The sequence below is a fragment of the Pseudophryne corroboree genome, chromosome 6 (assembly GCF_028390025.1).
Source record: "Pseudophryne corroboree isolate aPseCor3 chromosome 6, aPseCor3.hap2, whole genome shotgun sequence".
NCBI classification, from domain to species: Eukaryota; Metazoa; Chordata; class Amphibia; order Anura; family Myobatrachidae; genus Pseudophryne; species Pseudophryne corroboree.
In genome coordinates, this window is record NC_086449.1 from 346,947,822 (window position 1) to 346,962,792 (window position 14,971).

Genomic DNA, 14,971 nt, shown 5'->3' on the forward strand with positions numbered 1-14,971 from the left:
ACGCAGTCCATAGAAGTTGTGGTTTTGCACATGCGCAGTACCATAGCCATTACTGTGGATGCGCCAGGTACCAGCATCTGTGAACTGCACATAGTACAGGTGGTGTGACCCGGGCCGCGGTGGAGAACTGGCAGCATCACCAGCGACAGCCCTCCTCCTCCACCACTACAGTAGGAGCTGCCGCTGCTACTAACACTGTTCAAAAGAATAATGGACATGTATAAAACCTCATGAAATAACATACCAGCCCTTGCCAGTAGTGTCCTTGCTGCCAGATCAAACTTCTGTCTCCTAGTCACAGTGGACCTGCCTCTGGTCTGCTGCCCACTGCTCGATCCTGAGTTTTCTACTTGGTCCATGCTGTCTGGGCTACAAGTGACAATACATGGCACAATAAGAGCTTGGACTCTAAAATCATTAACATCAAGGTTTTTATGCGAGACAGTCAGTGTTAACTAAAGGCAATTAAACAGAGCACTTGCACAACATTTTTACCTTTTTTCAGGCAGTGCCCCATTTACTGTAGTACACTAACCTCTCACAAAAGCATTCTTCCAATTCTGGGGTGTCAGAGGAGGAGATCTCTCCTGTGAAAACGACATCACTGGATTTACCACCTGCACCTGAGATGGCACCACCCTGGCACTGCTCAGTGGTTCTGCCTGAGTATCTCTCCTCATCATCTGGATGTTCTATCATCCACATGGCCAACACGGTTATGTTCTGAGGGTCAGCTTCTCTTGCACCTAAAAACATGAAAAAACATTTCAATAACCATAAAATTGTAAGACATAAAAAGGTAGTACTATAATAAGATTTTACTCACCGGTAAATCTATTTCTCGTAGTCCGTAGTGGATGCTGGGGACTCCGTAAGGACCATGGGGATTAGCGGCTCCGCAGGAGACTGGGCACAACTATAAAGAAAGCTTTAGACTACTGGTGTGCACTGGCTCCTCCCACTAAGACCCTCCTCCAGACTTCAGTTAGGATACTGTGCCCGGAAGAGCTGACACAATAAGGAAGGATTTTGAATCCCGGGTAAGACTCATACCAGCCACACCGTATAACTCGTGATACAATACCCAGTTAACAGTATGATAACAACTGAGCCTCTCAACAGATGGCTCAACAATAACCCTTTAGTTAGGCAATAACTATATACAAGTATTGCAGACAATCCGCACTTGGGATGGGCGCCCAGCATCCACTACGGACTACGAGAAATAGATTTACCGGTGAGTAAAATCTTATTTTCTCTAATGTCCTAAGTGGATGCTGGGGACTCCGTAAGGACCATGGGGATTATACCAAAGCTCCCAAACGGGCGGGAGAGTGCGGATGACTCTGCAGCACCAAATGAGCAAACTCAAGGTCCTCCTCAGCCAGGGTAACAAACTTGTAGACTCTTGCAAAAGTGTTTGAACCCGACCAAGTAACAGCTCGGCAAATTTGTAAAGCCGAGACCCCTCGGGCAGCCGCCCAATAAGAGCCCACTTTCCTCGTGGAATGGGCTTTAACAAATTTAGGGTGGGGCAGTCCAGCCGCAGAATGTGCAAGTTGAATCGTGCTATCAGATCCAGCGAGCAATAGTCTGCTTAGAAGCAGGAGCACCCAGCTTGTTGGGTGCATACAGGATAAATAGCGAGTCAGTTTTCCCGACTCCAGCCATCCTGGAAACATATACTTTTCAGGGCCCTGACTACGTCTAGAAACTTGGAATCCTCCAAGTCCCAAGTAGCCACAGGCACCACAATAGGTTGGTTCACATGAAAAACTGATACCACCTTAGGAAGGAATTGGGAACGAGTCCTCAATTCCGCCTTATCCATATAAAATACAGATAAGGGCTTTTGCATGACAAAGCCGCCAATTCTGATACACGCCTGGCCGACGCCCAGGCCCACAGCATGACTACTTTCCACGTGAGGTATTGTAGCTCCACGGATTTAAGTGGCTCAACTCAATGCGACTTCAGGAAATCCAACACTACGTTGAGATCCCACAGTGCCACTGGAGGCACAAACGGGGGCTGACTATGCAGCACTCCCTTAACAAAAGTCTGAACTTCAGGCAGTGAAGCCAGTTCTATTTTGGAAGAAAATCGATAGAGCCGAAATCTGGACCTTAATGGAACCCAATTTTAGGCTCATAGTCACCTCTGACTTGTAGGAAGTGCAGAAATCGACCTAGCTGAAATTCCTCCTTTGGGCCTTACTGGCCTCACAGCATGCAACATATTTCCGCCATATGCGGTGATAATGGTTTGCGTTCACTTCTTTCCTAGCTTTAAATAGTGTAGGGATAACTTCCTCCGGAATGCCCTTTTCCTTCAGGATCCGGCGTTCAACCGCCATGCCGTCAAACGCAGCCGCGGTACGTCTTGGAACAGACAGGCCCCCTGTTGCAGCAGGTCCTGTCTGAGCGGCAGAGGCCATGGGTCCTCTGAGATCATTTCTTGGAGTTCTGGGTACCAAGCTCTTCTTGGTCAACCCGGAACAATGAGTATAGTTCTTACTCCTCTCCTTCTTATTATTCTCATTACCCTGGGTATAAGAGGCAGAGAAGGGAACACATACACCGACTGGTACACCCACGGTGTTACCAGAGAGTCCACAGCTATTGCCTGAGGGTCCCTTGACCTGGCGCAATATCTTTGTAGCTTTTTGTTGAGGCGGGACGCCATCATGTCCACCTGTGGCCTTTCCCAACGGTGTACAATCATTTGGAAGACTTCTGGATGTAGTCCCACTCTCCCGGGTGGAGGTCGTGTCTGCTGAGAAAAACTGCTTCTCAGTTGTCCACTCCGGGAATTAACACTGCTGACAGTGCTAACACATGATTTTCCGCCCATCGGAGAATCCTTGTGGCTTCTGCCATCGCCATCCTGCTTCTTGTGCCGCCCTGTCGGTTTACATAAGCGACCGCCGTGATGTTGTCTGACTGGATCAGCACCGGCGGGTGTTGAAGCAGGGGTCTAGCCTGACTTAGGGCATTGTAAATGGCCCATAGTTCCAGAACATTTATGTGTAGGGAAGTCTTGGAAGTTTCTTCCCTGTGGGACTGCCCCCCAGCCTTGAAGGCTGGCATCCGTGGTCACCAGGACCCAGTCCTGTATGCCGAATCTGCGGCCCCCTAGAAGATGAGCACTCTGCAGTCACCACCACAGCGACACCCTGGCCCTTGGAGACAGGGTTATCCGCCGATGCATCTGAAGATGCGACCCGGACCACTTGTCCAACAGATCCCACTGGAAGATCCTTGCATGGGACCTGGCGAATGGAATTTCTTCGTAAGAAGCTACCATCTTTCCCAAGGCTCGCGTGCATTGATGCACCGACACCTGTATTTGTATTAGGAGGTCTCTGTCTAGAGACGCCAACTCCTTGGACTTCTCCTCCGGGAGAAACCCTTTTTATCCTGTTCTGTGTCCAGAACCATACCCAGGAACAGTAGACGCGTCGTAGGAACCAGCTGCGACTTTGGAATATTCAGAATCCAGCCGTGCTGTTGTAGCACTTCCCGAGATAGTGCTACTCCGACGAACAACTGCTCCCTGGACCTCGCCTTTATAAGGAGATCGTCCAAGTACGGGATAAGTACTTCGGCCATTACCTTGGTAAATACCCTCGGTGTCGGGGACAGACCAACGGCAACGTCTGGAATTGGTAATGACAATCCTGTACCACAATTTTGAGGTACACCTGGTGAAGAGGGTAAATAGGGACATGCAGGTAAGCATCCTTGATGTCCAGTGATACCATGAAATTCTCCAGGCTTGCAATAATCGCCCTGAGCGATTCCATTTTGAACTTGAACCTTCGTATATAAGTGTTCAAGGATTTCAATTTTAGAATGGGTCTCACCGAACCGTCTGGTTTCGGTACCACAAACATTTTGGAATAGTAACCCCGGCCTTGTTGAAGGAGGGGTACCTTGATTTTCACCTGCTGGAAGTACAGCTTGTGAATTGCCGCCAGTACTACCTCCCTTTCTCCGAGGGCAGCAGGCAAGGCTGATGTGAGGTAACGGCGAGGGGGAGTCGCCTCGAACTCCAGCTTGTATCCCTGTGATACTACTTGCAGAACCTAGGGATCCACCTGTGGGCAAGCCCACTGGTCCCAGAAGTTCCCGAGACGCGCCCCCACCGCACCCGTCTCCACCTGTGGAGCCCCAGCGTCATGCGGTGGACTCAGAGGAAGCGGGGGAAGATTTTTGATCTTGGGAATTGGCTGTCTGGTGCAGCTTTTTTCCTTCTTCCCTTGTCTCTGTGCAGAAAGGAAGCGCCTTTGACCCGCTTGCTTTTCTGAAGCCGAAAGGACTGTACCTGAAAATACGGTGCTTTCTTAGGCTGTGAGGAAACCTGAGGTAAAAAATTTTCTTCCCAGCTGTTGCTGTGGATACGAGGTCCCAGAGACCATCCCCAAACAATTCCTCACCCTTATAAGGCAGAGTCTCCATGTGCCTTTTAAGGCAGCATCACCTGTCCACTGCCGGGTCTCTAATACCCTCCTGGCAGAATGGACATTGCATTAATTCTGGATGCCAGCCAGCAAATATCCCTCTGTGCATCCTTCATATAAAACGACGTCTTTAATATGCTCTATGTTAGCAACATATTATCCCTGTCTAGGGTATTAATATTATCTGACAGGGTATCAGACCACGCTGCAGCAGCACTATTTATGCTGAGGCAATTTTAGGTCTCAGTATAGTACCCGAGTGTGTATATACAGACTTCAGGATAGCCTCCTGCTTTTTATCAGCAGGCTCCTTCAAGGTGGCCGTATCCTAAGACGGCAGTGCCACCTTTTTTGACAAACGTGTGAGCGCCTTATCCACCCTAGGGGATATCTCCCAACGTGACCTATCCTCTGGCGGGAAAGGGTACGCCATCAGTAACTTATTAGAAATCACCAGTTTCTTATCGGGGGAACTCACGCTTCTTTACACACTTCATTCACTCATCTGATGGGGGAACAAAACACTGGCTGCTTTTTCTCCCCAAAAATAAAACCCCTTGTATGTGGTACTTGGGTTCATGTCAGAAATGCGTAACACATTTATCATTGCCGAGATCATGCAACGGATGTTCCTAGTGGATTGTGTATATATATCTCAACCTCGTCGACACTGGAGTCAGACTCCGTGTCGACATCTGTGTCTGCCATCTGAGGTAACGGGCGTTTTTTGAGCCCCTGATGGCCTTTGAGACGCCTGGGCAGGCGCGGGCTGAGAAGCCGGCTGTCCCACAGCTGTTACGTCATCCAGCCTTTTATGTAAGGAGTTGACATTGTCGGTTAATACCTTCCACCTATCCATCCACTCTGGTGTCGGCCCCACAGGGGACGACATCACATTTATCGGCCTCTGCTCCGCCTCCACGTAACCTTCCTCATCCAACATGTCGACACAGCCGTACCGACACACCGCACACACACAGGGAATGCTCTGACTGAGGACAGGACCCCACAAAGTCCTTTGGGGAGACAGAGAGAGAGTATGCCAGCACACACCAGAGCGCTATATAATGCAGGGATTAACACTATAACTGAGTGATTTTTCCCCAATAGCTGCTTGTATACATAATTTGCGCCTAAATTTAGTGCCCCCCCCTCTCTTTTTAACCCTTTGAGCCTGAAAACTACAGGGGAGAGCCTGGGGAGCTATCTTCCAGCTGCACTGTGAAGATAAAATGGCGCCAGTGTGCTGAGGGAGATAGCCCCGCCCCTTTTTCGGCGGACTTCTCCCGCTTTTTCTGGAATACTGGCAGGGGTATTTTTACATCTATATAGCCTCTAGGACTATATATGATGTAGATTTGCCAGCCAAGGTGTCTTATATTGCCCTCAGGGCGCCCCCCCCCCCCCCCAGCGCCCTGCACCCATCAGTGACCGGAGTGTGAGGTGTACATGAGGAGCAATGGCGCACAGCTGCAGTGCTGTGCGCTACCTTGGTGAAGACCGAAGTCTTCTGCCGCCGATTTTCCGGACCTCTTCACTCTTCTGGCTCTGTAAGGGGGACGGCGGCGCGGCTCCGGGAACGAACACCAAGGTCGGGTCCTGCGGTCGATCCCTCTGGAGCTAATGGTGTCCAGTAGCCTAAGAAGCCCAAACTACCACCTGTTAGGTAGGTTCGCTTCTTTTCCCCTTAGTCCCTCGCTGCAGTGAGTCTGTTGCCAGCAGATCTCACTGAAAATAAAAAACCTAAATATACTTTCTTTCTAGGAGCTCAGGAGAGCCCCTAGTGTGCATCCAGCTCAGCCGGGCACAAGAATCTAACTGGAGTCTGGAGGAGGGTCTTAGTGGGAGGAGCCAGTGCACACCAGTAGTCTAAAGCTTTCTTTATAATTGTGCCCAGTCTCCTGCGGAGCCGCTAATCCCCATGGTCCTTACGGAGTCCCCAGCATCCACTTAGGACGTTAGAGAAATTAGTGAACAAAACCCCCCAGAAACATCAGTATTTGGTCTATTGTGGTTCGTGTCTACTTATGTCTGAAATTGTGCAAAGGATTTAAATCACAAGGAATGTTTGTGTGGAAGCTCCACATCCATCATAAAAAAGGCTGCCTTTTAAATAAAGAACACGTCTTTATCTTTTAAAGAAATCTGACCTGAGCCTTCAAAAAGCTGAGTTTTAAACACCCTTAAAGACCATCCTGCAAACACAGTAGTAACTGGACCAAGAGAAATGAACAGGTAGGAAACCCAATTTACTTGATACTAGACAATGTAGCTCTTCCAAGCACCAAGCTTTAAGCATTGTCAAATCTACATAGTCAAAAAACTCCCAGCTCCAAGGTACAGTAAGCTATGGTGATGAAAGGGACCTTGACAAGAGACAAAAGCAAGGCATTATTCATGTTTAGAATGTTTGTGTACCAAGGACCTCTTGGGCTGCTTTGGCTCCTCTAGAACCACCCTTTAGTTTTCCTTTTCGAGAACTATCGAAGCATCATCATCTGCAGAAATGGATCAGATGAAAGCTGCAAGAACCAACATAGTGTCAATAAGAAAAGCCTGCATATTCTTCACCTCGGAGTAGACGCACCCCCACCTTATAGTTCAACTGAGATAATAAATTTGTTGCCTCCAATGGTTCTCCATTTGTTGAAATATCTCCGGATACAGGAACCATTCCACAGTTTTAAATCACGGGAATGAAAACTGCTGCAGTAAGAGTCTGCTGGCCTGTCTTGTAGCCAGGGGACACGCCTGGTGATTTATGCAAGTCACAGCATTGTTGATCTGTATCTTGATGACCCTCACACAAGAACTGGCATCCACTGAGCGGAACACTGAATTCCGAAGAGCTCCAGCACAGTTATTGGGACCCAGTAACCAGGACTTAAGAGCATCATTTGCTCTTATCCATTAGCAGATTTTAATTCCAACCAGCCAGATATGGCAGATGATCTGCCAGACAATTGTATAGTGTATACCCAGCTTTAGGGTGTTCCTAGGAAATGACAGCCATGCACGTTATGGCACCCTAAACTAACCCGAAGCCTAATGTGGAGGTTACCTTGACAGACAGCCTCCACCAGATTGTATTTACAGATGTCCTCATACACTTAGCCTAAATATATCATGTGGTGTGAGTAAGTTGCACCAAGCAGGGTACCATCTATTTTGCTCTGATGTGCATTTTAATCACTGTCATATGATAAAACCACTTTGGAGACTCCACTGATTAATTCAATTTGTGACACTTGTACGTCTGTGTGTGAATGAGTCCGAATCTGTATACGAAGTGCTGCCATGCAGTGGCCACGGCTTTTTTTTCACACCACATTTGTTGTGCTTAGTATAAAAATTTAGACTTAGTCCCGCACAGATATACAAGTGTTGCCACTGCAATTAATTAGTCCAGTCTTGTTAAGCAGTGTTGTCACATTACATTGAGATAAATCGGTGTACATACAGAAATTACAAGTTAAATACCTAGCTAGGAAGGGGTTACAGACACAAGGCCTAATATCAAGAAAAAACAATTACCAGTGGCTTCCATGGCCTTTTTGATCTGTCTGATGGAGAATCCCATCTCTAGTAAAGGAACAACCACGGCAGGAGGGGGTGGGGACGTAGAGAGACGGCTGCTCGGATCGGACAAAGCTGCGGGTACAAGAACAAGGATTACCAATAACATCACCATCTTTCATTATATAGCTAACGTGGAACACAGCACATTACAGAGAATACTTCATCATTCACACCAGTCCCCGCCACAGAAGAATTTACAAGCTGTACCACATGGAGGAAAAATACGCTAACACTGGGAGAACATACAATTCCACATAGATAGCACAAGGCAGCGGTAAAATTCAATTAAAAATGTAAAACTGAGCATTGTCCTCTCTAGATCTGTGCTAAGGAGCTGCATTTCCCGAAGATACTGTGCTGTTCATTGGCAACATGCTGAATGAATTACAGGCAGCACCTGAATTTTCAAAAAAATGGCTTGCATTACAATTTAAACAAAAACAAAATCTCAGGTGTATCTATTCAACAGTATACCCTGTTGCTGGGGAAGATAGTGGCTGACTTAAAAGCAGGACTATTTTCTCAATTCCATTCAAAATATCTTCAGTGTCAGATTTTGTATCAATGATCCAATACTCTGCTGGACAGGCACACTGACGTCTGCTCAGACTAGAGGGAAGGTTCTCTGGTACTGTTTGCGGACCCTAAAGCAGCTTTGAAGGACGTGATGATGGTCAAGTGCTCCAGTGGAACAAAAGGGAACAGCATGGAACTTTCAGTGTTGATCCTGAAGGCTAGGGGTCTCTGTAGACCATGCTTGGGGTATATACAACAGCCACTGCAAAAATCTACCACCAGGTTTAGAGGATGTACATTGTTTGGTGTGAGAACAGACAGGTTTCTGTTTCCCAGTTTAGATAGCTTCTTTCCTCCTTGCAGATTGATTTGGATTAGGGGTTTAGACTGCTCAGTCTCAAGGGTCAGATCTCCGCTCTTTTTATTTTGTTCCTAAGGATGCTTGCCAAGTTTCATTAGCTGCGGACTTTTATGCAAGCACAGATTATACAATGAATAAACCAGATGTCAGAAGCAGTAAATTAGAAATGTAATTAATATTCGCAATGAAAATATGCTGCATCATATGTCAAAGGAGTACAAATTGTGATAAAATTATGTGTTTATTAATTCTATAATTTAAACAGGCCAAATTGTATCAAATACAGTTCAAAACCACCAGTCATAAATTCACTCACTTTAATGAAAAAAAAAGTCCCTAAAAGAGACTGCCAATACAAGTTCACTTACATTAGTGCTTAAAATTCATCAACTGCACCTTGCAACTTTGTGCCACATATTTAAACATCATTGTCCTTTTGAATGGACCTGGATTAGGGACTTTTATTGGTTCTAGATTAATTTTCAGAAGGTCTTTCCTATTCCAAACAATAAGTGAATTTACAGTGGGTGGTTTTGTCTTTGCATTTTTTTTTTTTTTAATAATGCTTTATTGGGCAACTGCAAAATGTAGACATGCATATAACATTCACAATCAACATGGTACAGAAAATATAAGAGACAACATGTCAAACGAAGACAATCCATTTCCTCCTGAAACAGTATCTTAATAAAACCAACTTAGTAAATGAAACAAAAACATAGTGGGGGTAAAGTATATATAGACAGAGCTATCCATGTGACCGTGTCAGTTTTAAAAAGGTGGGTGTCCTAAGGCAAGTACTTCAAGATTGTACCACGTAGTGTGAGTTATAGCTTGTCTAAGGGTATCCTTAATAGGGTCAGCTAGCATCAAGACATATGGGAGCCATATTTCGAAAAACTTCTCTATCTTTTTTTCTTTGTCAAGTGTCATCTCTAGCCATTCCATATGAAATAAGTAAAGCCAAAGATAGAGTATCTGCAGCTATCCATTGTGACAGGATGGTTTTCTTACTAGCAGCCGCTATTTTGGTCAATAAATTACGATGACCTGGTGAGAATTTAGGGGTATAATGTGAGGGGTGTATGTCCCAAAAAACCCATTCAGGGGAAATATCTAAACTTATGTCCAATTTCTCTTTGATGAATGCTTGAATTAAACCCCAAAATTTAAGGACTTCCGGACAGCTCCATAAACAATGGTATATATCAGCATTCACTCCCCATTTAAAGCATTTAGAATCCGATGCCGCGCCCATTTGGAATCGCAATTTCTGAGTAATGTATGAACGATGTAGGATTTGGTACTTCATTTCAGTATATGATGCTGAGATGAGAGATTTGTTCATTCTGTTAAAAGCAGTAAGCATAGTTGAGACAGTGATGGATGGGAAGTCGGAAGACCATTTAGCTAATCCCGTTTGAGTGGTTCTCCAATCAATAGTCTCCTTAATAAATGTATATAACAAAGCTGTGGAGTGGTTTTTCATCGGTGTTAGTCGTATTATTTTATCTAGATCATTAGCCCTATCCCATCAGTCAGTGAATTCAGTAATTTATTAATGAAACTACGAATTTGAAAATATATGAATAATGGGATACTGATTTGTGGAAATTCCTCGCAAAGACTTGCATGTGAGCGAATTTGGAAAGTGACGTGATTTAACAGTTGGTATAATAATCGGATGCCCTTGCCCGATAGGGTGGCCAGTGTGGATTGAGCAGCAGTCCCTCGGAATTCTGGGTTATAAGCTAAAGGGATAAATATCGTATTATGGGTAGAAATACCCTTCCTGGAACGTGCTGTTCTCCATGCCGTGCAGACAGAAGTTATCAATATGTTGTCTTTAATTGAGTTTGGAAAAGTCGATGGGCGCATATGTAGCAATCTGACCAGTGAAATCTCGGGGCAAAGGGCTTGTTCTAAGCCGGTATTAGCGAAGACTTCCGTCTCATGTATCCAATCGATAGCGTAGCGGTAGTTCGCAGCCAGCATGTAGCTCTTAAGGCAAGGTAAATTAACACCAACTAATTTTTGTGATTGGCTCAATTTAAATACAGAAATTCTAGGTTTTTTGTATGCCCAGATAATTTCACTAAAAGGCCTTGTTTAAAATTTTTATATCCGTTTCTGACAATATTAAAGGTAGCATCTGGATAGGATATAATAACCTCAGGAAGGTGATCATTTTGATTAATTGGCACCTGCCTAAGTAAGAGAGAGGTAGATGTTTCCAAGCTTGGAAATCCACCAAAGTGCGTGTGATAACTTGTGGGAAATTACTCATATATAAATTAGAAGGATTAGTAGGTATCTGAAGACCTAGATATGTGATCTTCTGATCTGCCCAACGGAAGGGGAACTGGATATCCCAATTTAGGGTCGCTTTCGGGTGTAAGGCCAATGCCTCGGTTTTCGATTTGTTAATCAAAAACCCAGAGACTGACTCAAAGGCTGACAGTAATGATAATAACCAGGGAATGCCTCGTGGGGGTTCGAGAAGTATAATAATAAATCATCAGCATAGGCCGTGACCCTGAGATCATGAGTTCCTATTTTAATTCCTTGCCAAGCAGGAGTTAGGTGGCAGTGTCTGATAAGTGGGTCTAAGGCGAGGTTGAAAATGAGCGGGGATAGGGGACAGCCTTGCCTCGTGCCTCTATGTAACTGGAAGGCATCAGTGTTCATTCCATTCACCGTAAGAAATGCAGTGGGTGAGGCATACATATTACGAAAAAATCTAACAAAGCCAGTACCAAATTATTGCCAATGTAACACTCTCAGCAAGTGGGACCAAGACACTCTGTCAAATGCTTTATCAGCATCGCAACTCACCAGCAAAGATGTTCCACTTGGTGTTTTGGCCGATATGGTCAGGGTTGCTATGTTCTCCCTTTTACGAATCCAGTTTGGGACGGATGTAGCAATCGTGACAAAAGAAGTTGCAGTCTATTCGCCATAAGTGCAGTCAGAATTTTAAAATCTTGATTCAGCAAAGAGATCGGGCGGTATGATAGGACTAAGGTAGGGTCTTTCCCTGGTTTAGGTAATACTATTATTCGGGCTTGTTTAAAGGTAGAAGGGGCATCGTTGCCAGATAATATAGAGTTAAATAATGTTAAAAGATGTGGCGTAACGTGAGGCAGTAATAATTTATAATAGTCTGAGCTTAACCCATCAGGGCCTGGGGATTTACCATTGGCTAGATGTTTTATTACTGCCTGTAGTTCTAATTCAGTAATCGGCTCCGTAAGGGAGTCTCGCTCATCCTCTGTCAGCGTGGGAGATCCTGCCGACCGAAGGAAATCCATGCCTCCAGTGGGATCATCTGGTGGAGCTGTGTACAACTCCTTATAATAAGATAGGAAGGAATCAGCGATGTCAGCCGAGTCTGATGACAATTGGGTAGCAGTGTTAAGTGAAAGAATGTGCGAGGTAGGTCGTTGGCTATGAACTACATTTGACAGAAGCTTTCCAGCCTTATTTCCCAATTTAAAATATTTGTGCTTCTGAAAATCTAGGGCATATTGGGCTCTTTCTGTACAAAGTGTGTCAAAGTCGTTTCGTTTCAAGATGCTAGGCTCAATTCCTGAAACCGTTGGTTGAGTTTTTTACGCTTGTTTGCAACATATGCAATGATGTGACCCCTCACCACTGGCTTAGAGGCAGACCAGAAGAGATTGATATTGTCTACTTGTTGAATGTTATCATTGACATAATTTAGAAAGTTAGATTCCAAGTACGATTTAAAATCAGGGGCTGTGAATAAGTGAGAAGGGAATCTCCAATTAAAAGAGGTCGTCTTAGGAGAGACCAATGTGAGGGTAAACCATGTAGGAGCGTGATCAGAGATGGCTATATTTTCCACTCCCGAATCACGCACCCTAGAAAGTAGTTCAGCAGAAAGTAACCAATAATCTATCCTAGTGGATGTGTTATGTGGATGTGAATAGAAAGTATATTCACGGTCGACCGGGTGTTGGTTTCGCCACGGATCTAGTAAATTTAGAGAGGACAATAAGAATTGTAGTGCAGTTGGAATGGTGTAGTTTCTCCTACTAGAAGCATCTGATCTATCTAAACCTGGGTTCAGTGTGGAATTAAAATCCCCACCCATAATCAATCTGCCCTCGGCCCAATGCTGGAGATGAACATAAACGTCAGTGAAAAATGCATTGTGCTCTGAGTTTGGCGCATAGAGGGTTACTAGGGTATAAAGCTCCTCCTCCAGCCGCAACTTTATAAATAGATATCTACCCTCTTTATCTTCAAGAGTGTCCAATATAGAGTATCTAAGAGATTTATTGAATAGCATTACCACTCCCCTTTTCTTTGAGGTGAAAGAGGCTGACTTATATTCATTTATCCAATTATCCCTTAGTACATTAGGGTCCCCAATTTTTCAATGAGTCTCCTGCAACACTGCTATATCCGGTCGTAGACGCTTTAGGTGTTGCAATATCTTCCTTTGTTTAATCGGTGTGTTTAGACCTTCAACGTTCCAGGTAAGGAACTTTAATCATGTTTTAGTCTCGGCAGAAGTGGCCATGGCGGTCATTGAGTTAACTGATGACTGTCCTGTTGTACACATATGACATTAATAAAACAAACTGTATGGTTTCCCGTATCCCAGAGAGTAGGGAAACCCAACAAATAATGGGAACAATAAGCCTATACCATGTGATTGGCGGCAAACATTTTTTTAAACAACATTTCAGTGCAGTATGTCCATTTTCTATTTTTTGTGGAACCCAGAACAGTGGTCCAACCGACACACTATAAACTAGTAACGACATTCCAAATAGAAAGAGAGAGGGGGGAAGAAGAGAGAAGGAAATAGGTATAAGGAAAAAGAAGAAAAGAAAAAGGATAGAATCTGGAAAACCCGGAGGCAACCAAAGTCAAGAAAAATTAGTGATGTAGCAGCTATAGCCATGGAGAAATCAGTGAGCAGCCATATAGTATCATACATGGCAACAATAAGTAAGGTGTTAAACATATGATGTTCGTGATGGGGCTTGACATCAGTTCTTAGCTCTGGAAGCAGAAGAGGATGGACTTTGTAATGAATCTGCAAAAAAGTCATAGCCGTAGAAGTTGTATCAAACAGATATGTTTTTCCGTTATGTTGAACGTGGAGCTTTGCCGGATAGAGCAGGGCGAAACGGATTCCTTTGTCAAATAAAACCTTGCAGACGGGAGAGAATTCTCTTCTCCTCATGGCCACGTTGTAGGAAAAGTCTTGGAAGAGTAGAAGTTTGTCACCGTGATAGGAGAGCCCCTGTGCCTTACGGTACGCTTCCATCACCCTGACTTTATCTACGTAATTCAGGAATTTAAATATGAACAGACCTGGTCTGCGGCGGTCCGTTTGGAGATCAGGGACAATTCGGTGTGCTTGTTCAATGACAATTGACTCACCATCTATCAGACAGTCCAACTCATTCGGTTGCCAAGTAGAGACCAGGGCTAGCAGCTCTTTGGGTTTAACAGATTCCGGTAGGCCAATCATACGAATATTATTACGACGGTTACGATTTTCTAAATCTTCAAGCTTCTCCTGCATCGCAGAAATAGAGGATTCGTGAGTATCTATGACAGAGTGGGCAGCAGTTAGTTCGTCTTCCAGATTAGAAACACGCTGTTCAACTTCGTCCAGCCGTGTACTAAGTTCTTTCAACTGCGTCATGGTGGAATCGATGGCATCCTTCAAACCCGCGAGTTTCTTGTCTAGCAACGGTGAGAGTATATCAGAGATTTCCTGCGCTCTAGCCACGGCGTCTGAAGTGTATTTAGAGGGATCAGATACGCCGTCTAGGACGTTAGCACTGGGTGAGGAAGGCGGAGGGCTAGCAGGAGCCGAAACTGAAGCCCTGGTGTCTTTAACTTTTGCTGGTGCAGAACCCCTACTCTCTGGGATTTTGCCACATATTTATCCATGCTAGCAGAAGTAAAAGAGTAGCACATCACAGTGAAGAAGCAAGTAATGTCAGATATCCTGCCCAGCAGGGAGTAGCGTTTCAGCTGAAGTACAATACAGAGCCACTGTACAC

At 44.9% G+C, this 14,971-nt stretch overlaps 1 protein-coding gene across 9 annotated transcripts in view; it reads right to left on the reverse strand.

The window, feature by feature from the left end:
- Window positions 1-14,971, reverse strand: part of HERC1 (HECT and RLD domain containing E3 ubiquitin protein ligase family member 1) — a 475,564-nt gene that overhangs the window by 164,951 nt on the left and 295,642 nt on the right. For all 9 annotated transcript variants that reach the window (XM_063926542.1, XM_063926546.1, XM_063926547.1 and 6 more), the window contains 3 exons: window positions 7,997-8,113; window positions 536-746; window positions 245-369 (listed from right to left, as the gene is read on the reverse strand). In XM_063926542.1, coding sequence (XP_063782612.1) covers window positions 245-369; window positions 536-746; window positions 7,997-8,113 — 453 coding nt within the window. The remainder of the gene's footprint in view (window positions 1-244; window positions 370-535; window positions 747-7,996; window positions 8,114-14,971) is intronic.